The sequence below is a fragment of the Typopeltis vanoorti genome, chromosome 11 (assembly GCF_054136105.1).
Source record: "Typopeltis vanoorti isolate ZY-2024b chromosome 11, IOZ_Tvanoo_1.0, whole genome shotgun sequence".
Classification (NCBI taxonomy): Eukaryota; Metazoa; Arthropoda; class Arachnida; order Uropygi; family Thelyphonidae; genus Typopeltis; species Typopeltis vanoorti.
Window position 1 is genome coordinate 109376748 of NC_143559.1, and position 25322 is coordinate 109402069.

The 25322-nt window shown below is 35.9% G+C and overlaps 1 protein-coding gene across 2 annotated transcripts in view; it reads left to right on the forward strand.

The window, feature by feature from the left end:
• Positions 1–349: 349 nt before the first annotated feature.
• The window catches only part of ais (DExD-box helicase 52), a 115894-nt gene continuing 90921 nt past the window's right edge, over positions 350–25322 (forward strand). For both annotated transcript variants that reach the window (XM_090400148.1, XM_090400149.1), the window contains exons 1-4: positions 350–509; positions 1768–1933; positions 15097–15233; positions 24686–24871. In XM_090400148.1, the coding sequence (XP_090256274.1) occupies positions 423–509; positions 1768–1933; positions 15097–15233; positions 24686–24871 (576 nt within the window). In that variant the 5' untranslated portion in view covers positions 350–422. The remainder of the gene's footprint in view (positions 510–1767; positions 1934–15096; positions 15234–24685; positions 24872–25322) is intronic.

The window sequence follows — 25322 nt, forward strand, 5'->3', positions numbered from 1 at the left end:
TAAACCTGGTTATACTCCATTTCCCAAGTAAGCAAACAGACAAATAAGTCAAGTTTGCGCCTGCACATAATGGTTTTAAATAGCTTGGTATCTTTAATACACACACACACACACACGCACACACACACACACACACACACACGTGATGGTCGATATATTTTTTAATTATTATTAAAAAATGTCTAATATCATAATTATTATTATAATTATGATATTAGACACTGTATGGCGACACCCGTTTTATCCAATTTTTAAATATATATTAATAGATATTTTTAAAGTGTGGTGGCGCTATACTGTTTATATCCAATTTTTAAATGTATATTGTAAAATGTGTGTTGGTGGTTTTGTGTGTGTTACTATGTGAGGGTAAAAGTGAGACATCGCCGTTTAAAGTTTATATATATTTATAACAGCATGAAATGAGTTCCTTTAATATATTCAAAACTCTTTGTACAGGTGCGAAATTTGATTTCAAGAAATTTCGATCAGATGCTGAAAGATTTGGGGTAAGTGGAATTGTAACGATAGGACTGTACCAGTAATAATAATAATATCTGTAGTGTGTTAAACATGCTCTTTTGGCCAATGTATTTATGAATACAGTTTGTGTGTATACACGCACACACATTTATCTGATCTCTTTCCGCTAAAGGTGAGTTAGCCAGTCTCATACTGTGGTAGTTGTTTTTTCACCAGGAAAGTCGGGTTTTCTGACCCCCAGAACAGGCCAACTGACCCCGTGAATACATACCCTGATTTACTGCCATGAATACTTACGACAATATCTGGAAGAAATTGGGTCACTCCACATGTCATGGGATGGGATATATATATATATATATATATATATCCCATCCCATGACATTTGCTATATATATATGTAGAAAGTTTTTTAACTTGGATATACTATGTTAAAGAATGCCAAGCAATTTTATAAGCTAGGTTTTAATCATTTTTTCCCAAGTAAGCAAACAGACAAGTAAGTCAAGTTTGCGCTTGAACATAGTTCAAGTCTGAGGCAACTCTTGGTAAAGGTGGAGTAAGCGCCAATCACTTTCCTTAGTATTTCCCCCTAATGCAAAGCACATCCCCTTACAGAGATGTATGATGCTATACATTAATCATAATAATAATAATATATATATATAGATATAGAAAGAGAGAGAGAGAAACTTTCATTTAGCAGTAGACTAATCCAGATTGTAAAAGAAGAAAAGCAATCAAGCATTTGAAGGAATGCTTTGTGTGGGGTGGAGAAAACCTGTTGATCTCCTAGGGTTAAAGAAATATAATCAAATTTAATTACCTATTATATCTTGTCATAATTCTGGCTGATTAATGAGAAGAACAGCACATTTCTCTACTATGAACTTCAGTAAAACATCTCATAAAACTGCACAATTCCTTTTTATTTGCAGATAATATTGTATGCCATATAATAAAAAATGTGAGGTTATTATATTTGAGATTTAGCTTTAATGGGTTACATTAGTCTCATTCAATGATATTTTTGGACATATGAGAAATTATATTTGTTAACTAATTTCTAAAATATGTCATTAAACATAAAAAACAAAAATTAATTTTAAAAATTGCAAATAATTTAGACACTTTCTTTGAAATACTGTGCACAAATTTAAAAAAGGAGATTTTCATATTGATTATTTAGTCATATATTTGTTAAATAAATTAATTTATACAAGAACTACAGATATAATTATACATGCATTTTTTATTTAATTATATACTTTTATCATATTTCAGTTGATAAAGAATATATCACGATCAAAAGAAGTACCAGAAGATTCAACACATTATGATTTAGATACAAATGAAAAAGATGATCACATACCAAAAATAGATGTGACAAGTGAAACTGAACACGGCGTAGAGGATGAAAACTCGCCTCAGAACAAGTATAAAATTATAGGTAATTTTAATAGAAGACTGAAGTTTTATTCTTTAATTTGATCACAATGAAGTAAGAGCATATTTTATAAAAAATGCATAATGAAAAAAATGTGCACATAAAAAATATGAAAAAAATACGTAAACCTAATTAACATTTACATATTTTTGTATGTGAAAAATGTTAGGATCAGTATAGAAACAGATGTGATAGCTGAGAAATCAACAAAACCATGTGATATGTTGTGTTGCATGACTATTATCAACAGAATTTACTTCTGATAACACTAGTCTATGTAACAAAAAATATCTGCAAAAAATATTTAAAATAACGATATGACAAATGATATATAAAGCACATAGCAATAATAAAAACAATATAATAATGATAACAGCATAAACAAAAAAATAAAATAAAATAAAACATTCCAGAGCAAATCTTGTCAATAATACCACACCATATATGAAAGAAAGCAACAGGCAACAGAAACTATAACAGCAAATATTAGTAAAAATCAGTTATAAAACTGCTTATACAAAGAAAATGTCAATAAAAACCAGATTTAAAAAAAAAAAAAAAAACGCTATGAAAATGTCCATTCCATCATCATCAACAAATTCCTGACATCTATCCTCAAGGGGTGTACAGGATATTATGATAGTACTACATGAAAAGCTTACATCATTAATGACTTTCTATCAACAATTTTCTCCAAATCAGTCTGTTATCTGTCAAGACCAACATTATCAGATCTTATAGTTGCCCACCTGGTTGGCCGAGTATAGCGTATCTGCTTTCCAGCCAAAGGCTGCGGGTTCGAATTCCGTTATGGGCATGGATGTTTGTGATTGTCTGTGGAAATACCAGTGGTGGATGGCGTTGGTGTAGTTGTGGTCAACTGGTGATTGAATGGTGGAGACAGAGTTGTAGAGCAGGTGCCCTCACTCGATGACTCCCTGGACTCCCTGGAGGTGTCAAATAATAATAATAATATTTGTCTTCTAAGACACTTTTTACTGAATCAATTCACCTATATCTTGGTCTTCCTCTGGATCTTTTTCCTGCCAACCCAGCAGAGAAGACTTGTTTTGCTTATCATTCCTCCCCCATTCTATTTAAGTGACCATACCATCTGAGATTAGCTCTGCTAACCCATTCCTGGATGCTAACAATGTCAAGTTCTTTCCTAATATCCTCATTTTAAATATGATATTGCCATTGATGCCATCTGTTCATGCTCCTAATCTTTCTCAAGACTCTCGTATCTGTAGTTTCTAGTCTTTGGTCAAGTGTTTTATTTCTATCCCAGTTCTCAGATCAGTAAGTTAAAATTGATTTAAACACTGTCTTGTATACAGTTCATTTAGTGTTTTGACTAATTTCTCTCCTATTCATTATAAATTTATTCATTTGACTTACCACCATACTGGCTTTGTTGATTCTGTTGTCTATTTCCATATTTAATTTGCCATCTTTACTAAAAATTGTGCCTAAGAAGCTGAAATGTTTTAATTGTTACTATAGGTTCTCCATTCAGGATGTAGGGTGATGTTTTCTAGCAAGTTTCATTGTCTTGTTGTTTTTTTTATTGCTGATCTTCATACCAAATTTATTACAATAGTTATTCAGTTTAGTCAGGGAATCTTGCAGACTTGTACTGGATTTATTTAAAAATATAACATCACTTGCATAAAGTAAAGAGCTGACATTAACATCTCCAATTTTGATGTCAGGTTTCATGCCACTTTCCTTCATAATGTGATCTATATAGATAATGAATAACAGAGAAGATAGCATACATCCTTGTCTGACACCAGATTTAACATAAAACCATCTTCCTGTGCTTCCTTCATTTCTAACTGCTGACTTACAACTCAAATAAAGACTATGTATTGCTTGATGTAATGCCCTATTGACACCATATGACTGTAGCATTTTGAATAACTTTTTTCTTAGCACCTTGTCATATGCCTTTTGCAGGTCTACAAAACTTAAATACAGATCTTTGTTATATTATCATGATGTCTCAAATATATGTCGTAAAGTGAAAATCTGATCCTGACAGCCTATATTTAGCCTGAATACAGCTTGTTCTATTGGCTACCACATAGAAAGGATGAATATCAATAGGATTCCAAAACTAGCATATAAATATGAACCTACAGGAAGAAGAGACCGCAGACGTCCAAGACTAAGAGTGATTAACATCTTAGTCTTGGACGACCATCTTCATCTAAAGAGCAGTTTTCTCACATTCAGTTTTATTTTCCTTTTTACATACTGTGAGAGCTCTACTCCAATCATCTCAAATTCGTACTTCTGTCCAGACCTTCTGAACTATGCAGTGTGGCCTCTGCAAGACTTATACCTAAGCATTTCTGGTTGAATATCTTCTGTTCCTGCTGCCTTTCCACATTTCAAACTTTTGATGGCTTTTCTACTTTAAGTATGGATATGTGTTCCTGATTGTATGCCTGTTGAGTGTTTTTTCCTACTGTGCTGTCACTGCTTGTGCCACTAAGCAACATTTTGCAGTAATTACTCCATACATGAAGGATATCTTTTTCTCCAGTTTTCATGTCACCCTTATCTCTAATCAGTGTTTAGCTTTCTTACGTTTGTCTCCATATTCTCTAAGAGCACAAGCTGACTTATTGCCAGGAACTTTCAATATGCTTTCTCTTTTCCTTCACTGCCTCTTTAACTTCCTGTGTCCACCATGGAGTTATGATTTTTCTATCCTTGCAGACAACCTCACCACATGCCTCTCTTTCTGAATCAATCAATGTTTTCTTCAGGGCTTGCCACTGAATTTCCAAGGTTTGGTTCCTGTTCACAAACTCTTTCATTTTTCCTTGATACTGTTTTCTATTTTAGTCTATAGGTCACATCTGAGAGCTCAACCTTTATTCACTATAAAACTTTCTTAGATATTCTTCTTTTCAGTGTGAAATTCAGTTTTATCCTGCTCAAGATTAAATGGTGATCACTTCCAATTTCAAATCCTCTGTACACTCAGGTGTCCTGCACCAGGGAAAAAACATCAGCAATAACTAGTCAATGAGATTTTTCTTATTCCTTGCCTCTTCTCTTCATGTGAATTTGTGCACATTTTTATGTTGGAACATTGTGTTAATAATAACCAGTCCATGTCCTGAGCAGAAATCCAACAGGTATTTGCCATTATTATTAGCTTTGCTTTTTTTCTTCAAATTTTCCCAATATATTTTTGTATGTCTGACAATCATTTCCTACTCTGCTATTTAGTTCCCCAACAAGGAGCAACTTTTCCTTTTTTATTGTGTCAGTTGCTTTCTCTAAAGCCTCAAAAAATTATTCTACTTCTACCATAGTAGAACCTTCTGTGGGACCATTGGCACAAATAAGTCTCATTGTCCACTTCCCCATTCTGATATTTCTCACATCACTCTACTTGATATTGCTTGCCATTCAAGATTAGCCTTGTATTTAGTGTTGAATACTATAGCTACTACTTTTTTTCCCTGATTGTTATTGCCTGAATGTAACATTTTGTATTTATTGCTTAGAAAGATTTCACCAGTTTGTCTTTTTTGTTTCAGTCATTCCTATTATGTTGATCTGGTACTTATCCAATTCTTCTCTAGTTCCATTTCTTTGCCATTCAGACTTCTTATGTTGATAGTACCGATCTTGAACTCTGGTGATGTTGAGTTGGGGTGGGTTTTAGGATTTGTTCCAGTAGCTGACTTTTCGCTGTTCGCCCTGGTTCCCTGGCGAAAACAATGTGGGCCTTGTTTAATCGGGCGACGCCCCAGCCGGCATGAAATTCTGTCATGTCGTACATCATTTTACATTGTGGTTTAAGCCAATAAGAATACAATTTGGTCGGCTAAATCCCAAATTCCAGCTCATCCTCATTCATGTAGATACTTAACAGGGTGCACACGAGAAGGTGAGGATTGGACATTAGGTCAGAAGCTCTGGTTTGTTCTTTGCATTCCTTCAAATGCTATGTGGAGGTCTCCTCTCAGTTATAGCTTTCATCTTTGAGCACCACAAATGCTGGTACCAAAAATCACCCACACATCACAAACACATTTGGCCTAAGACCCTTGAAAATAATTAACATTGGATACAAGAAACAACCTCAAAGGAGAACCAGAAATATTAATATCAAAAACTGCCAAAAAACTTAGTAAACATAATGAAATTGAAATTAGCATATCATTCCTTTTGAAAATGAAAACACTCATCCAGAAGTCAGTGAAATGAACACATGTAATTTGTTCATTTTCTGACATTTACTGACCCCCTAGACATGAAAAGGTACTGCAAACAGTATTAAATAAAATTCACATTATCTTCATGCCTACAGACAGGAAAGCACTCACAGTTCTACATAGAGTATTAAAAAAATTAACATGTTACCTTCATGCTCAAAATTCACAAAAAAGCACCATTCCTAATATCAAAATGCAATCATTTGACAAACATAATCAAAATATACCAATAACATCACTTGTTGTTGTGCAAATCATATGACACAGGATATATATTATGTGCTTTTGTTTTCACTTGGCTATTGGAGAGAAGCAACTGTCATATACTAATACCTTCAGATTTTTCATTCTAAAAATCAGCAGACTATGTAAATAGCTCTAAATCTCCTATCACAGGTTAATGATACCATACAACATGTAGAAGGGAGACAAGTATTAGGAGAACTGGAATGTGAAAGAATCAGAAGTGTATCAAATGTTGTTCGGGTTAGATTTTACCAAAATCATAAGGCTATGGAAGCAAATGGTTGACATATCACCATGCATTTTTAAGGAATGTACACAACAGTTATTTATAGCTTCGTCCTGGTTATTTAATGAAAATCTTGCAATGGGTAACGTCAAAGAGTGGAAAGGAGGCAAAATAGTACCACTCCACAAGCATGTTTCTATGACAGAAGTTTCCAATTATAGACCAGTTTATACAAATGCAGTTGTAGTCAAGGTGTTGAGAGATTGGTTAGGAATAGAATACATGATTGGGTTGATAGACATAGTATTCTTTATGATGATCATCATGGATTTGTAAAAGGTAGGTCTTGTTTTAGCAATTTACTTGCATGTCATGATGACATAATGAGTATGTTAGATAAGGGAGAATCATATATCATGATATTCTTGGTCTTTGCAAAAGCATTTGACAGATTACCACATGATAAGTTTTTGTACAAACTGCAGAGGATGGGAATAAATAGTATAATGGTTAGATGGATTGATGATTGGCTCACTGAACGATACCAACAAGTTGTGTATGATGGAGCAATGTCTCAAAAAAAAAAAAAAAAAAGGAGGATAACCAGTGGCATACTCCAGGGTTCTGTTCTTGAGCACCTGTCTCTAACATGTTTGTAAATGATATATCATGTGGACTGACTGTCCGCGTGGTTAGCCTAGTGGCTTTGCGCTTCGCAACCATATGCCTGGGGAAGGAGTGTCCTAGGTTCGATTCCCGTCGGAGACGTGAGGAGCTTAAGGATCTTCCTCAGCCATAGCCAAGTTAGCCGGTCTTGGGCACGGGCAATAGGGTTTTTTCCGCCAGTTTATCTGGTGTTTTTCATCCTGCAAGCAGGCAAACCGGCCCCTTGAACACACAGGGATACAGCCAAGAATACCTTGAGGCATAGGAGTGACCATTCTATCCTCGTATTTCGGTTACGAAATCCAAGCATGCTTGGAAGGTTGTGGGCCTTAAAGGCCTGTTAAAGCCAATGGGATAGGATGTGGACTGACTGTAAATCTTCATCTATTTGCTGAAAGAAAATGGGAAAAATATTTATCATGGGAGCCTTTAATTATTTGAATATTGATTGGGTAATGATGAAATTTCATTAGAAAGAAGGCAAATGTGTTGAGTCATTGCAAGACAACTTCCTGAAGAAGCTGGTGACAGAGGGAACGTAAGGTCAGAGTGTAGACCTGATTGTAGTGGCATAGATGGTTTCAGATGTGACTATTCTGCCACTGGTAGGTGACAATGATCATATTGTGCTGACGTGAAAAGTGGCTAAGGATATGGATATCCAGAAAAGGGTTACGTGCTAAATTACGCAGAAATTGGCATAGTGCAATATCAGAATGCATCCCTAGAGTTCAAGAATAAAGATTATGAGAAATGGGTGTGCATTCTTATTAAGCAAGAAATTCTCAAGAAAAAAAATTATGTGGATGGAATACTGTATATTGTCAGTTATGAACATCACAAAGTTGAGGCCAGAAAAAGTTACAAATATTGTACAGAAAGCTAAATCTGACTATTAAAAGAAACTGGTTCTTTATACCAAGGATAATCCAGAATAATTCTATTGTTATGCTGCAAGTAAAAGAAAGAATGAATGTGAAAGAATAACTACTGAATGCAAATGGTATACATGTGCCGACTTTGCTAAGAGCTATCATCCTGGAGTGTGTCACATCTTTGCTGAATGATATGACCCAAATTTACGAGGAGGAAATATTAGGGTTGTTGCATGAAGTGAATCAGAATTTGGCTATAGAGGCTGGTGGGATTTTAACATGGATGCTAAGGAAGTATTCAGCAGAATTGATTGTGCTCTTGACCTAGCTGCATAATTTGAATCTCAGCACAGAAAATTCTACAGGAATGGAAAGGATGTATGATAATCCCATTACACAAGAGTAGTGGAATGACTAATATATGTTGACTTATCACTGTCGTGAAAATATTTATTTTTTTACATTCTGGAAACCCTACTAATGCAGTGTGTGGGAATAGTGGAGGACATTCTGTCTGGGGATCCCCCTTTTCTAAAAAAGAATGTATACCTCTATTCTTTTTATCATTCATTTTGCAGATTTCATTGTTGTATTGAATTTTTATCACTAGAGTATTGACAGATAATAGAACCAAAAGTCAACAAATATAAAATCTGACTGTGGATTCCAATCATAGGAAAATCTTGCATATACCAACAATAAAGAAATACATTATATCGAGTGAATAAAAAAAAAATATCTATACCACTGTTTAATACCACTTTCCTTCATAATGTGATCCATATAGATAATGAATAACAAAGGGAATAATGTACATCCTTGTCTGACACCAGATTTAACATTCAGCCATCTTCCTGTACTTCCTTCAATTCTAACTGCTGATTTACAACTCAAATAAAGACTAATTATTGCTTCATATAATGCCCCATTGACACCATATAACTGTACCTAACTGGTAATTAATTTACGGAATTGACAACGCATATAAAGTAAATAAATTAAAGATAACTTTAATGAATCACTTCTATATTTTGGCAATGTCACATTGCCATCTTCGGGAACATAAAGATATGGTATGTGCACTAAGGAACTAACAAAGCAAATGAGGAAGAAAATAAGAACTAATTTTGTTCCTAAAGTCCTAATGGTGCCCTCTTGCGGGCTAATTTGGTAGTCTTGGCAGTTGGGCTGAAGTTCTCAAAATGAAATTCTCCCAAATTTGGGGCAGTTTCATGCACCCAAATTTGTTGAGGTTAGGAACGTTTTTTAGAGCTGCTGAAGATTCTTTGAATAGTCTTTCGTATTTAAACTTGCTGCGATGGATTATTTTTGTCTTCTTCCAACGAATTTTATGGTGGGTATCTAAGGCATGGTCTGCCAGTCCAGAGCGGCTGTACTGGTGAAAACGGATGTAGTCTTGGTGTTCTGAAATCCTGATATTTGTTGTTCTGCCTTTTGGCCAAAGTAGGACAATTTGCAGCTGCAAGGGACCTGGTATACACCAGGTAGGTCTAGGGGAAGTGGTTGGTCTTTGGTAGAGCGGATAAGGGATGCCAACTTTTTATATGGTCTGTAACAGGAAGTAAGGTCATATTTTTTGAGGATATTAGTTATTTTTTCAGACGTGCCCTGGATGTACCAGTTATGTCTAACCAACGTATAAGTCTTACTACTAGAATCATGATCATCCACGGAGATGCAATCGCACGAAAGGCCCGTCAATACGGCAAATTGAGGTTGAAGATATCGAGGCAAATAAATCGTCTGACGTTCCTAAAACGCTGCCGGGATAACAAAGTGATCCCCAACTGTGTCAAACTAAAGCACCGTTTCACTTCCGAGAAAGCTCTACGTATTTACAACCGCACTAGCTTCGCCCTGTTAAGAGAACAAATTACCGCGACGCACGTTCTCCTTGCCGACGAAAACAAAACCGTACGGGCGCTAGAGGAAGAGCTTTCTAACACACTCGGCCTTGATCTATGGTCGATACTTCATGACATTTCATGCACATCGGCGAGAAAGGAATTCGAAAAAATATGTAGTCGGCACGTGAAAAAATACGAAAACCTGACAAAGACTTCTACCTCTGTACCCCAGCCACCACTTAACACAGTAGTCAACCTCTCGTCGGCAGTTTTAAAGCCTGAAGCACTCACCGCACTTTCACGTGGTCACAATTTCGCCCTAGCTCCTAAAAGGATACCTGCTGAAGAAATCATGATCCAAATAGAGCGTGGAATTCGCAACCTGCCTAACCACATCGCCAACAACGTGAGACTGGATGTAGTCGGTGTTCTCACTAAAGCCAAACCTCCAAAATCCAACTTATCCAAAAACGAATATACAGCCCTACAAGAATTAAAAAACAACAAAAAAATAGTAATCACCAAAGCTGATAAGGGAAGCGCCACTGTGGTACTTAACCAAAAAGACTACAAAGGTAAGCTAAATTCTTTAATACGAGACCGTACTACTTACCTCCCCATTGAATATAATCCGACTAACTCTCAGATTAGAACTATCCACAGTCTCCTTAAGAAAGTCACTTCTTGGCCTGTGGAAGTCACCAACAAACTTAAACCTTATAACTCTAGACCCCCCCGATTATATGGACTTCCAAAATTACATAAACAAAATGTGCCATTACGTCCCATAGTGGATGGCATTGATTCCCCCACATATAAATTAGCCAAACATTTAGCCAAAACGCTCACACACTACACTGGCAACACACCATCACACATAAAAAACTCGGCCCACTTTAAAGCCAGTATAGAAAACCTCACACTCCAACACACTGACATAATGGTCAGTTTTGACGTCTCCTCCCTATTGACTAATGTACCACTCAAAGAAACCTTTGAGCTCATCCAAGCCAAGTTTCCTCCCGATATCTCAGCCCTATTTCAGTTCACAATGAACTCAGGCTATTTCGTTTGGCAAGGAAAGTTCTACAAACAGATAGAGGGGACAGCCATGGGTTCACCACTTTCCCCACCCTTGGCCAATTTCTTTATGGAGACATTTGAAGAGAAAGCCTTAAACTCCGCCCCACAAAAACCCACTATTTGGCTTCGTTATGTGGATGATGTGTTTGCTATTTGGCCACATGGCTCAGATACACTCCACTCCTTCCTAACACACTTAAACAACCAACATCCCAGAGTCCAGTTCACCTTAGAAAAAGAGGAAAACAACACCCTCCCCTTCCTAGACACTTTAATCACCTGCCAGCTTGATGGATCTTTGGTTTTCTCTGTTTACAGAAAACCCACCCACACTGGCAGATACATTCACCAGCAATCCCACCACCCCACCTCACAACAATATGGGGTGATAAAAACACTATATAACAGGGCAAAATTAATCTGCTCACATGACAAGGCCCTGACTATGGAACTAAACCACATCCTCAACACTTTCTTAGCCAATGGCTAAAACCCCAAAAAAATCCAAAAAATACTAAAACCTGTAAACCACAACCCCCCTCCCCCCCTCCACAATAAAGACTACACCAAGTCTATCACTATCCCCTACATCCAGGGCACCTCTGAAAAAATAACTAATAATCTCAAAAAATATGACCTAATTTCCTGTTACAGACCATATAAAAAGTTGGCATCCCTTATCCGCTCTACCAAAGACCAACCACTTCCCCTAGACCTACCTGGTGTATACCAGGTCCCTTGCAGCTGCAAATTGTCCTACTTTGGCCAAACAGGCAGAACAACAAATATCAGGATTTCAGAACACCAAGACTACATCTGTTTTCACCGGTACAGCCGCTCTGGACTGGCAGACCATGCCTTAGATACCCACCATAAAATTCGTTGGAAGAAGACAAAAATAATCCATCGCAGCAAGTTTAAATACGAAAGACTATTCAAAGAATCTTCAGCAGCTCTAAAAAACGTTCCTAACCTCAACAAATTTGGGTGCATGAAACTGCCCCAAATTTGGGAGACTTTCATTTTGAGAACTTCAGCCCAACTGCCAAGACTACCAAATTAGCCCACAAGAGGGCACCATTAGGACTTTAGGAACAAAATTAGTTCTTATTTTCTTCCTCATTTGCTTTGTTAGTTCCTTAGTGCACATACCATATCTTTATGTTCCTGAAGATGGCAATGTGACATTGCCGAAATATAGAAGTGATTCATTAAAGTTATCTTTAATTTATTTACTTTATATGCATTGTCAATTCCGTAAATTAATTACCAGTTATGTCTAACCAACGTATAAGTCTTACTACTAGAATCATATAACTGTAGTATTTTAAATAGCTTCTCTCTTGGTACCTTGTCATATCCCTTTTCCAGATCTACAAAACTTAAATACAGATCTTCGTTATATTCCCATTATTTCTCAACTATTTTTCATAAAGTGAAAATCTGATCCTGACAGACTATTTGCCCTGAATCCAGCTTGTTCGTCACCAAGCTTTTCTTCCACAATTCTTCTCAACCGTTTCTCAAGTATACTTACATAAATCTTACCAGGAACACTCAGTAGAGAAATACCTCTGTAATTCTCAAATTCAGTTTTATTTCCCTTTTTATATATGAGTACTATGAGAGCTCTACTCCAATCATCAGGAATTCGTCCCTCTGTCCAGGCCTTCTGAACTAACCAGTGCGGCCACTGTAAGACTTTTATACCTCCATACTTCAGCAATTCTGGTTGAATATCATCTACTCCTGATGAAATTCTTTTTACGTACATATCCATACTTCAAGAATGGATATGTATTCCTGACTGTATGCCTGTTGTGTGTTTTTTACTACTCTGCTATCACTGTTTGTTTCATTTAGCAATTTTTCGAAGTAATTACTCCATACTTCAAGGATATCTTTTTCTCCTGTTTTCATGTCATCTTTATCATATCTAATTCCTTTTACAGCACTCTTTCCTCCATTTCTGAGCATCTTCAACAACCTCCAGAATATCTTACCACCTTTCTTGATATTTATTTTCTATGTTCTTACCAAAGTCTTCCCATGACTTTTGTTTAGCTAGTTTTACACAGTGTTTAGCTTTTTTACATTTGTCTCTGTATTCTCTAAGAGCACAAGCTGATTTATTTGCCAAGAACTTTTGATATGCTTTCTTCTTTTCCTTCATTGCCTCTTTAATTTCCTATATCCACCATGCAGTTCTTATTTTCCTATCCTTGCAGACAACCTCACCACATGCCTCTCTGGCTGAATCAGTCAGGGTTTTCTTCAAGGCTTGCTGCTGAATCACCAAGGTTTGGTTCCTGTTTTCAAACTCTATGGTGGACACAGGAAGTGTCCACCAAATGAGAGCATGGGAGCAAATAAAAGTTGACAGCTGCTCAACTTTTATTCACTTTAAAACTTTCTTACATGTTTTTCTTTTCAAAATGAAATTCAATTTTATTCTGCTCAAGACTAAATAGTGATCACTTCCAATTTCAAATCCTCTGTACACTCTGGTGTCCTGCACCAGGCAGAAAACATCATTATCGACAATAACATACTGAATGAGACTTCTCTTATTCCTTGCCTCTTCTCTCCATGTGAATTTGTGCACATTATGTTTGAACATGTTGTTTAGTAATAACCAGTCCATGTCCTGAGCAGAAATCCAACAGGTATTTGCCATTATTACTAGCTTTGCTCTTTTCTCCAAATTTTCCCAAATTATTTTTGTATGTCTAACAATCATTTCCTACTCTGCTATTTAGATCCTCAACAAGGACAAACTTTTCCTTTTTCATTGTATCAGTTGCTTTCTCTAAAGCCTCAAAAAATTCCTCCACTTCTACCTTAGTAGAACCTTCTATGGGACCATAGGCACAAATAAGTCTCATTGTCCAGTTCCCCATTCTGATATTTGCCCACATCACTCTACTTGAGACTACCTGCCATTCAAGAAGATGAGCCTCATATTTAGTGGTGAATACTATGGCTACCCCTTCTTTTCCTTGATTCTTATTGCCTGAATATAACATTTTGTATTTATTGCTCAGAAAGAGCTCACCAGTTTTAATCTTTTTTTGTTTCAGTCACCCCTATTATGTCGATCTGGTACTTATCTAATTCCTCAGTAAGCTCCATTTCTTTGCCATTCAGGCATCTTATGTTTATAGTACTGATCTTGCACTCTGATGATGTTGAGTTGGGGTGTGTTTTTAGGATATGTTCCAGTAGTAGACTTTTTGCTCTTTGCCTTGGTTCTTTGCAAATATACGGGGACCTTGTTTAACTGGGCAACACCCCAGCCAGCATGAAATTTTGTCATGTTGTACTATCATTTTATTTGTGGTTTGCAGCCAATAAGAATACAATTTGGTTAGCTAAATCTCAAATTACCAGCACATCCTCGTTTGTTCAGTATCCAGGTAGATACCTAACAGGGTGCACCACAAGAAGGTGAGAATGACATTAGGTCAGATTCCCTGGTCGGTTCTCCACATTCCTTTAAAAGCTATGTGGAGGTCTCCTCTCAGTTATACAGCTTTGACCCTTAAGCACTCCAGATGTAGTATTTAAGTTTACTTATTCATAACTTGAAAACATTGGTTACATCACAGTAACTAAGAGAGTATTTTTTTTTGTGGCTATTATGCCAAGGCATCATAAATCTGATACAAGAAAACTCCACTCGGTGCATGAGTTACCTAGATGAGGTTCAACTTTATAATATAACTGCAAATATTTTATTGATCTAGACAAAAATTTTTAACAAATTCAGTTTGCATTAGTTCATGTATCATTCTTTTTTTGTATGGATGCATAATGCATTATACGCAATGCATAAACACACACACTGGTGAATTTATTCATATTTAGACACCTAATTTGAATTTATATTTTAAAATTTGTTTTAAAATATAGGAATCAAAAATATTGCCATTTATAAATTTTTAAGAACTATTTGTAGGTCATACTTCAGACTGCACAGAAAATGAGTCTAATATTCCTCTTTTGGGATCACTTACAACTTCCACCATAAGCCTCTCAAAACTTCAGAAAAAGAAAAAAACCAAAGAAAAACTAGCTCAGATGAAACAGGAACAGGTTAGTGACTTTGTATCATTTTGTTTGTTTAGATTGGGTTGTATCATTTAAAATTAACATGGCCATGAATTAAGTGTATTGTTTTTATCATTTGTTTGTGTAGACCAGTTGATTTGTCTATTTTTTTGAAAGAAATATTCTATTATCTTACTTGGGATCTGCTGACAGGGTTTCATTGGGAAGGTTTAGAAAAGATCCTCTTTTTCCAGTTGAACACATTTTTCTGAATGTCATGGAGGCACATGTATAGTCGATAAGAAAAAAAAAATTAGCACTTTTTTTTTGATCATTTATAACAATATCAGTTTTTATGCTGTTAGTCTTTGAATACTAAGTAAATATCTGTATCAGTTAGTATTAGCAATTTTTGCCTGTTTAAACATCAAAGTTAACATGGTTATCAAAACTGCACTGAAGTATGGTTTGTACCAGGAGACTTTTTGCTATCCATCGGAAAGATTCTTTTTAACTCTCTCTCTCTCTCTGTTTCTTTCACTCACACATGCACAAAAAAAAACAAGCATTGAGAAAGAAAGCTTTGAGGTGTTTGGAATGGTAGGAGGACATTTAGTGAGATCATTAATGCAGGAAGTGGAGAATTAAGTCAGGAAATTGTGCTTTTTTTTTTTTTTTCCCATAACATATAGTAGAATCATTTCAGTTCATAAGATCCAGACTAAAGTGCCATTTGGACACTGTTTTTTTTTGGTCCTTTCAAAGCTGGTTTTGAATGATAATAATTGAAATAGCTTGTGTAACTTTAGTATATTGGCAGAAAAGGATGACTGGAATTTAACTGATAGACAATTGCAGTTGAAGTGATAAGGTGCTTTATTCATTTAAAAGGAAGGAGAAATTCAAGTTGCATGGGTTTCCCCGTGCAATGGGGAAATCTAATAAAGAAAATGAAGCATGTAAATCATGAAGATAATGTTAAACAATATACAAACAAGACTGCTTGTCTTGGGAATGCTTAATGATCAAAGTTGTATAGCTGGGAGGAGACCTCCATGTAGACTTTTAAGGAATGTGGAGAGCCAACCAGGACTTCTGACCTAATGTCCAATCCTCACCTTCTTGTGGTGCACCCTATTATATCTACCCAGATGCTGAATGAATGAGGATGGTCTGGCAGTTTGGGATTTAGCTGATCAAATTGTATTCTTATTGGCTTAAACCACAATGTGAAATGATGGTATAACATGATAGAATTTCATGCCAGCTGGAGTGTCAGCCACTTAAACAAGACCCCTATTGTTTTTGTCAGGGAACCAGGATGAATAGTGCAAAGTCACCTTCTGAAACACATCCCAAATCAACATCAGCAGATCTCAAGATTGATACTATCATTGTAAGAAGCATTAATGAAAAAAGATATGGAACTAGCAGAAGAATTGGATCAGTACCAGATCGACATAATAGGCATAACTGAAAAAACAAAGAATACAAAAACAGGCAAGATCTTTCTAAGCAACAAATAAAAAATGTTATATTCAGGCAGTAACAATCAAGAGTAGAGCGTAGTTCTAGTATTCAACACTAAATATCAGGATAATCTTCTTGAATGACAGTCAGTATCAAGTAGAGTGATGTTGGCAAATATCAGAATGGGGGAATTGGACATGGAGACTTATTTGTGCTTATGGTCCCACAGAAGTTTCTACCCCAGGAAGAAATGAAGGAATCTTTGAGACTTTAGAGAAGGCAGCTGGCACAATGAAAAAGGAAAAGTTGGTCCTTGATGGGGATCTAAACAGTGGAGTAGGGAATGATTACCAGGCACACAGAAATGTTTGGGGAAAACATTTGGGAGGAAATGAACAGAGCTAATAAAAATGATAAATGCTTGCTTGATTTCTGTTCAGAACATGGAATTGTTATTACTAACACCATGTTATAACATAAAAATGTGCACAAATTCACATGGAGAGAAGATGCAAGAAATAAAAAATGCCTCGTTGGAAGTTTTTCCACTGGCTAATCCAGAGTATTTTAATAATAAAGTGTGACACCTTTTGGCTACACATATATAATGACTTCTGCATTGCTTAAACTTTGGTATCACCTCATGGTCTGGCTCCCACTGATGAGACCTCAATAAAGGTTGAAACCGGTCTGGATAGTGACCTTCCCCATAATGCATAGCATTATACATGAGACGTACTTTGCATTATGGGATACCAAGGCAAACGACGTGAAGTCATTGGCTTCTTTATACGAGTTGCCCCAGTCCTGAAAATAGTTCAGGTGCAAACTTGTTTGCTTACACTTGGATAAAGGATTGAACCAAATATATAATTTCTTTGAATCTTTAATTTATAAGAAATGTCTCATTGACTATGCTTAGTCGAGCAGCTTTCAGAGGTGAACTGTAGACTCAAACACACAAACATCATTAAGGAAAAATGAAAAGGTTTTACAATAAGAACTAAACCTTGAAGATTCAGTCGCAAACCCTGAAAAAAACACTGATTGATTTGCCAGAGAATCGTGTGGTGAGATTGTTTGTAAGGATAGAAAAATCAGGACTTTATATTGGACTCAGAAAGTTAAAGAGGCAGTCAAGGAAAAGAAGAAAGTATATCAAAAGCTCCGAGCTAGTAAGTCAGCTTGTGCTCTTAGAGAATACAGAGAAAAACAAAAGTCTTGGAAAAATTTTGGTAAGAACATAGAAAATAAATATCAGGAAGGTGGCAAAATATTCTGGAGACTGTTGAAAAAGTTTAGAAATGGAGGAAAAAGCAAACTGAAGATAAAGGCATTATCAGCACAGTAGTAGAAAACTCCCAACAGAAATGCAGTCAGGAATATATACATCCCGAAAAATATATCCATACTTGAAGTAGAAAAAGTAATCTAAAACCTGATGAATCTGGATGATTGGAGCAGTGCTCTCATAGTATCCCATCTATAAAATGGAAAATAACATTACATGAGAATTGCAGAGGTATTTCCCTACTCAGTATTCCTGGTAAGATTTATGCATGTAGCCTTGAAAAACAGCTAAGAAAAATTGTGGTGGAGAAGCTTGGAGAACAACCTAGGTTCAAGCCTGTATTTAAATTTTGTCATCATCATCATCAAATTCCTGCCATGTACTCCCAAGGGGTGTATAGGATATGATAGTACTACATGAAAAAAATTACATCATTACTAACTTCCTATCTACAATTTTCCTCCAAATCAGTCTGTTATTTGTCAAGACTCCAACATTATCAGATCTTATATTACTATCGTCTAAGGCACTTTGTACCGTATCAATCCACCTGTATCTTGGTCTGCCTCTGGGTCGTTATGCTGCCAACCTGGCAGAGAACACTTGTTTTGCTAATCTTTCTTTGCCCATTCTGTTTAAGTGATCATACCACCTGAGATTAGCTCTGCTAACGCATTCCTGGATGTTGACAATGTCAAGTTCTTCCCTAATATCCTCGTTTTTAATATGATATTGCCATTGATGCCATCTGTTCACGCCTCTAATCTTTCTCAGGACTCTCATATCTGCGATCTCTAGTCTTTGGTCAAGTGTTTTACTTCTGACCCAGCTCCCAGATCCATAAGTTAAAACTGGTTTGAACACTGTCTTGTATACAGCTAATTTAGTGTTCCGAGTAATTTCTCTCTTATTCCATATGAAATTATTCAATTGACTTCCTACTATACCACCTTTATTGATTTTGTTCTCTGTTTCCATATTTAATTTACCACCTTCACTAAAAATCGTACCTAAGTAGGTGAAATGTTTTACTTGTTCCACAGGTTTTCCGTTCACAATGCAGTTGATATTTTCAACGATTCTACCTATTTTCATTGGCTTTGTCTTTTTATTGCTGACCTTCATACCATATCTATTACAACAGTTATTCAATTTAGTCAGAGAATCTTGCAGACTTGTAGGGGATTTATTTAGAAGTATAACGTCGTCCGCATAAAGCAAAGAGCTGACATTAACATCTCCAATTTTGATATCATGTTTAATATCACTTTCTTTCATAATGTGATCCATATAGATAATGAATAACAGAGGGTATAATGTACATCCTTGTCTGACACCAGATTTAACATTAAACCATCTTCCTGTACTTCCTTCAATTCTAACTGCTGACTTACAACTCAAATAAAGACTAAGTATTGCTTGATATAATGTCCCATTGACACCATATAACTGTAGCGTATTGAATAGCTTCTCTCTTGGCACCTTGTCATATGCCTTTTTCAAACCGACAAAACTTAAATACAGATCTCTGTTATATTCCCATGCTTTATCGACTATTTGTCGTAAAGTGAAGATCTGATCCTGACAGCCTCTATTTGGCCTGAATCCGGCTTGTTCTTCACCAAGCTTTTCCTCCACAATTCTTCTCAACTGTTTCTCAAGTATACTTGCATAGATCTTGCCACAAACACTCAATAGGAAAATACCTCTGTAATTCTCACATTAAGTTTTATTTCCTTTTTTATATATGGGTACTATGAGAGCTCTACTCCAATCATCGGGAATTTGTCCCTCTATCCAGGCTTTCTGGACTATGCAGTGCAGCCACTGTAAGACTCTCATACCACCATACTTCAGCATTTCTGGTCGAATATCATCTACTCCTGCTGCCTTTCCACATTTCAAGCCTTTGATGGCTTTTTCTACTTCAAGTATGGATATTTATTCCTGACTGCATGCCTGGTCAGTGTTTTTTACCACTGTGCTATCATCACTGCTTGTTTCATTTAGTAGTTTTTCAAAGTAATTACTTCATACTTCAAGGATATCTTTTTCTCCCTTTTTCATTTCATCTTTATCATCTCTAACTCCTTTCACAGCACTCTTTCCTCCATTCCTAAGCCTCTTCAACAACCTAAAGAATATTTTCCCACCTTCTTGATATTTATTTTCTATATTCTTGCCAAAGTCCTCCCATGACTTTTGTTTAGCTAGTTTTACACAGTGTTTAGCATTCTTGCATTTGTCTTCTCTAAGAGCACAAGCTGACTTATTTGACAGGAACTTGTGTTATGCTTTCTTCTTTTCTTTCACTGCCTCTTTAACTTCCTGTGTCCACCGGGGAGTTCTGATTTTTTTATCCTTGCACACAAACTCACCACAGGCCTCTCTGGCCGAATCAATTAATGTTTTTTTCAGAGTTTGCCACTAAATCTCCAAGGTTTGATTCATGTTCTCAAACTCTTTCATTTTTTCTTCAATAATCTTTGTGTATTTTAGTCTACAGTTCACATCTGAGAGCTGCTCAACTTTTATTCGCTTTAAAACTTTCTTACATGTTATTCTTTTCAATATGAAATTCAATTTTATCCTGCTCAAGACTAAATAGTGATCACTTCCAATTTCAAATCCTCTATACACTCTGGTGTCCAGGGACACCCGAGTGCACCAGGGAGAAAACATCACTATCAACAATAACATAGTCAATGAGACTTTTCTTATTCCTTGCCTCTTCTCTCCATGTGAATTTGTGCACATTTTTATGTTGGAAGATGGTGTTAGTAATAACCAGTGCATGTCCTGAGCAGAAATCCAACAAACATTTGCCATTATTATTAACTTTGCTCTTTTCCTAAATTTTCCCAAAATATTTTTGTATGTCTGCCAATCATTTTCTACTCTGCTATTTTCTCCACTTCTACCTTAGTAGAACCTTCTGTGGGACCATAGGCACAAATAAGTCTCATTGTCCAGTTCCCCATTCTCATATTTACCCACATTACTCTTCTTGAGACTGACTACCATTCAAGAAGATTAGCTTCGTATTTTGTGTTGAATACTATGGCTACTCCTTCTTTTCCTTGATTGTTATTGCCTGAATATAGCATTTTGTATTTATTGCTCAGAATGATTTCACCAGTTTTTGTCTTTTTTGTTTCAATCATCCCTATTATGTCGATCTGGTACTTATCTAATTCCTCAGCTAGCTCCATTTCTTTGCCATTCAAGCTTCTTATGTTGATAGTACCGATCTTTAACTCTGGTGATGTTGAGTTGGGGTGTGTTTTAGGATTTGTTCCAGTAGCTGACTTTTCGCTGTTCGCCCTGGTTCCCTTGCGAAAACAATGGGGGCCTTGTTTAACTGGCCGACGCCCCAGCCGGTATGAAATTCTGTCATGTCGTACCATCATTTTTTATTTTGGTTTAACCAATAAGAATACAATTTGTTCGGCTAAATCCCAAATTGCCAGCCCATCCTCATTCGTTCAGTATCCAAGTAGATACCCAACAGGGTGCACCATGAGAAGGTAAGGATTGGACATTAGGTCCAGAAGCCCTGGTTGGTTCTCCACATTCCTTTAAAGTCTATGTGGAGGTCTCCTCTCAGTACAGCTTTGACCCTTCTGGAAAAGGCATGTGACAAAGTGCCAATATGAAAGCTGTTCAAAACACTACAGTTATATGGTATAAATGGGACATTATATCAAGCAATACATAGTCTCTATTTGATTTCTAAATCAGCAATTAGAATTGAAGGTGATTTGGGAAGATGATTTGATGTTGAATCAGGTGTACAACAAGGCTACACATTGTCTTCACTGTTCATTATCTATATGGATCTTGTTATGAAAGAAAGTGGTATCAAAATTGGTATTGTTAAACTTTAACTATACCAAAGTATAACATCTGCATAAAGATTCTTTATGCAGATGTTATACTTCTGAATAAATCTAGCACGCATATCTGCAACATTCCCCTGACTAAATTGAATAACTGTTGTAATAAATTTGGTATGAAAATCAGCAATAAAAAAGACAAAAATAATTAACTGTTTCAAAAGTGAGTGCCAATTAGGTGACAAAAACGCAGAAAATGTTAGTAGAGTGGACACTACTGATGGTAGGATGAAAAATTATGTTATTAATGTCGAACGTGCAGCCAAGAAAATAGAGCAGAACAAAATGGACGTTAATAAAGAAATAGCGTGCTTGAATACTATCCTTCACAGAACAAAGCGTGAAATTGAAAAACTGCAGAAGTGACAAGAGCTTAGCAGGGCTGAGAAAAGAAAGAAGTAGGCAGCCCAAAGTAGAAATAAAGACTGAGCAAACAAAAAAAAAAGAAAAATGAGTTAAGGAGAAAATAATTTATGGAGACTCAATGATCAGGGGAGTACTTAATGAAATTGTGACAAAGTTGTGTTTCCCTGGTGCAAAAATTCACATATTAGTCACACCTTCTGGATGCAAAAAGATAAGTCAAAGGAAATTATCTTGGTTGGAACAAATGATTCGAGAGACGAGAAATATTCTATGAGGGAGGATGTAAAGAAGTTGTTAGAAGAGGCAAAATTGATGTGCAAGAAGGTGAAGATTGTAAGTCTCCTACCACACTATGATAGAGGCAAACCGAGGAGGATGATGTTTCTAGTTAATGAGTCTATACTTTATGTGAATGCACCCATGAGGCGAGTGAGCATGAGAATGACCAAGTATGGAATCTAGTCTCTCAAAAAAAAAAATATTGAATAGGGTAGTTAATTCAGGAAGTAAAGATCGGTGGGGGCCTAACGGGATGTTGCTGTTTCTATATACTATTCTATATTCTATAGATGGTATTTGGCATTGGTTACAACCTCACCAAAAGTTATAAGTGAGACTTGGCTAACAGCAGATGATGTAGTTACAAGGATAGAATGTGAAGGGTTTAGTATTTTTCAGGTAAGATAGAGAAGATAGGATGGAAAGAGGGATATACTGCTGATGATAGCAGATGAATTGCAGCTGAGGGTGGCTGTTCATTTGAAGCAGTCTGATGTGAGATTAAGGCTAGTAAGACAAAATGTACAATTGGTTGTTGCTGTAAAGAGTTCCACAGATGATCTAGAAGACATGCATCACTAAATTAGTACAATGAGTACTGGCTGGCCGAGTGATTATTATTGGTGATTTCAACTATGGAGATATAGACTGGAAGGTTTCTTTGTTGTGCGGCCATACAGTAAAGATGTCATCTATATATCTTACCCAAAAGGATGGTTGAGGGAAAATAGATGAGAAGCGGACTTTTTCTAGATGTTCTAAATAAAAGTTGTTATCTTTTATCTTTTTTAGACGTTTTCCTCATCCGGTCATCACCTTCAAATACTCTTACAACTACAGTTTACAGGAAACCAACATTCACAGGTCGTTATATTCTTAAAGAATCAGCCCATCATCCTTGTCAAAAAAACAGGAATCATAAAATGTCTAATCAGAAGAGCCAAAACTAATTGTTCTACTTCTAATTTTCTACAGAAAGAACTTTCTACTATCCAACATGAAACTCGATGGCTTTTCCGAAAAGAGTACACAACATCTTCTCGATTCTTATAATCCACCACAAAATGACAAAGATTCAATATGTCGAGTTCCAATTCCATACATCTCTGGGATTTCAGAACCCATCGCAAGAATTCTGAAGAAATATGAGTTAACAGCTACATTTTCACCTATTAACAAATTATCTTCCCATTTTCCTTCTCCTAAAGACAAATGCTCAACTATGTCTCTTCCTGGAGTTTATCAAATTCCCTGCAACTGTGATCTCTCCTATTTTGGACAAACTGGACGTTCTCTTGAAAAAAGAATCCAAGAACATCAATCCTCCATTCATCACAACAAACCTGAAAAATCTGGATTGGCTCAGCACAGGATTGAAACTAACCACAACATCCTTTGGTCAAAAACTCGCCTCTTACATAGATCCCATTATAAATTTGAATGTTTATTCAAAGAAAGCGTAGAGGCCTTACTCCATCATCCTAACCTGAATCGGAATGACTGTATATGTATATCAAAAATCTGGGAAAGTCTAATCAGGATAACTCTTTAATTTGTATTAATTTTATGTTATTTAATATTATTAATTAATATCTTTATTTCAATCATGTCTGCTTAAAAATATTCCCTTTAATACTTAGTGATATAACATCAAGTGGCTTGTTCTATTTTATTTTTTTAAACTGTTCTTGTAGTGCCACTGAAGACGGGCTGCTATTTCCAGATCGAAATATTCGGTTAATTAAATATCTTTCTTGTGTTTAAGTGCTTATATTATTCAGAATAGTTATTGGCATTAAGAGAACGACAAAGGCAGTTAATGAATACAATACAATGAAGCAAAGATTTTTAGCCAAAGATGATTAAAAAGGGGAGGTTATTTGTTTAATACAATATCATTTCTATTATTATATGTTAGAGTGAACATTATGTGCAAATTCCATCTTTGATATATTCAACTAAACTCAAGTGTTGTTTTAATAAAATTAATTATACTGCTTCTTCAATCATTACTCATCTCATTTTCCTCAGTTACACACCTGACTTTCATCTGAAAAGATGAAAGTCAAGTGTATAATTAATTTTATTAGAACAATACTTGGAGTTAGTTGAATAAATACTCTGTGAACTTTTTAAATTCAGTTATCAATATTATTTGCATAGATTATACTTAATAAATATTTTGTGTTTGACAGGTGAATCATTTTCGCAAGCAGCATCATATTCATATTTGGGGTTCAGATGTTCCTGATCCACTTGCAACATTTCAGAAACTGGCAGAGGAGTATCACATCAGTCCTATTCTGTTAACCAATATAAACAATCTTCATTTTCACCAGCCAACCCCTATCCAGATGCAGGCTATTCCATTGATGTTACATGTAAGTATTATTATCATTCTTTTATAAAATTCGGAATTGCTTAGTAGCATAATATGTTCACATGGCCTGGAAACATGTTTGAATTTTGTTTCAAGTATATTTTTTACTTAGCAGTCATTTATCTCCAGTGCCTTCATAGTTCAGTTGCGAGGCACATACTGTTTGGTTTGGAAGGTTTGGGTTCAAATCTCTTTTAGGATTTGAACCCAGTTGCTTCCAATTTAGGATGCATGAAATTGGTAGGTGAGTTACATGGTCCATATAGGTAGTGGAAGTTTTTTATTCACAAAAACTGACCAGAGATTACTCTCTTTACAGACAGAGAGATATAACTAACTGCCCTTTCTTAGCATTAATTAGGTTTATAAAAAGCTAAGTTACTTGCCCATAACAGATCATTAAGCTTAATGAACTGCATAAAGACAGGAATTATCATTCATGCAACCTTCTT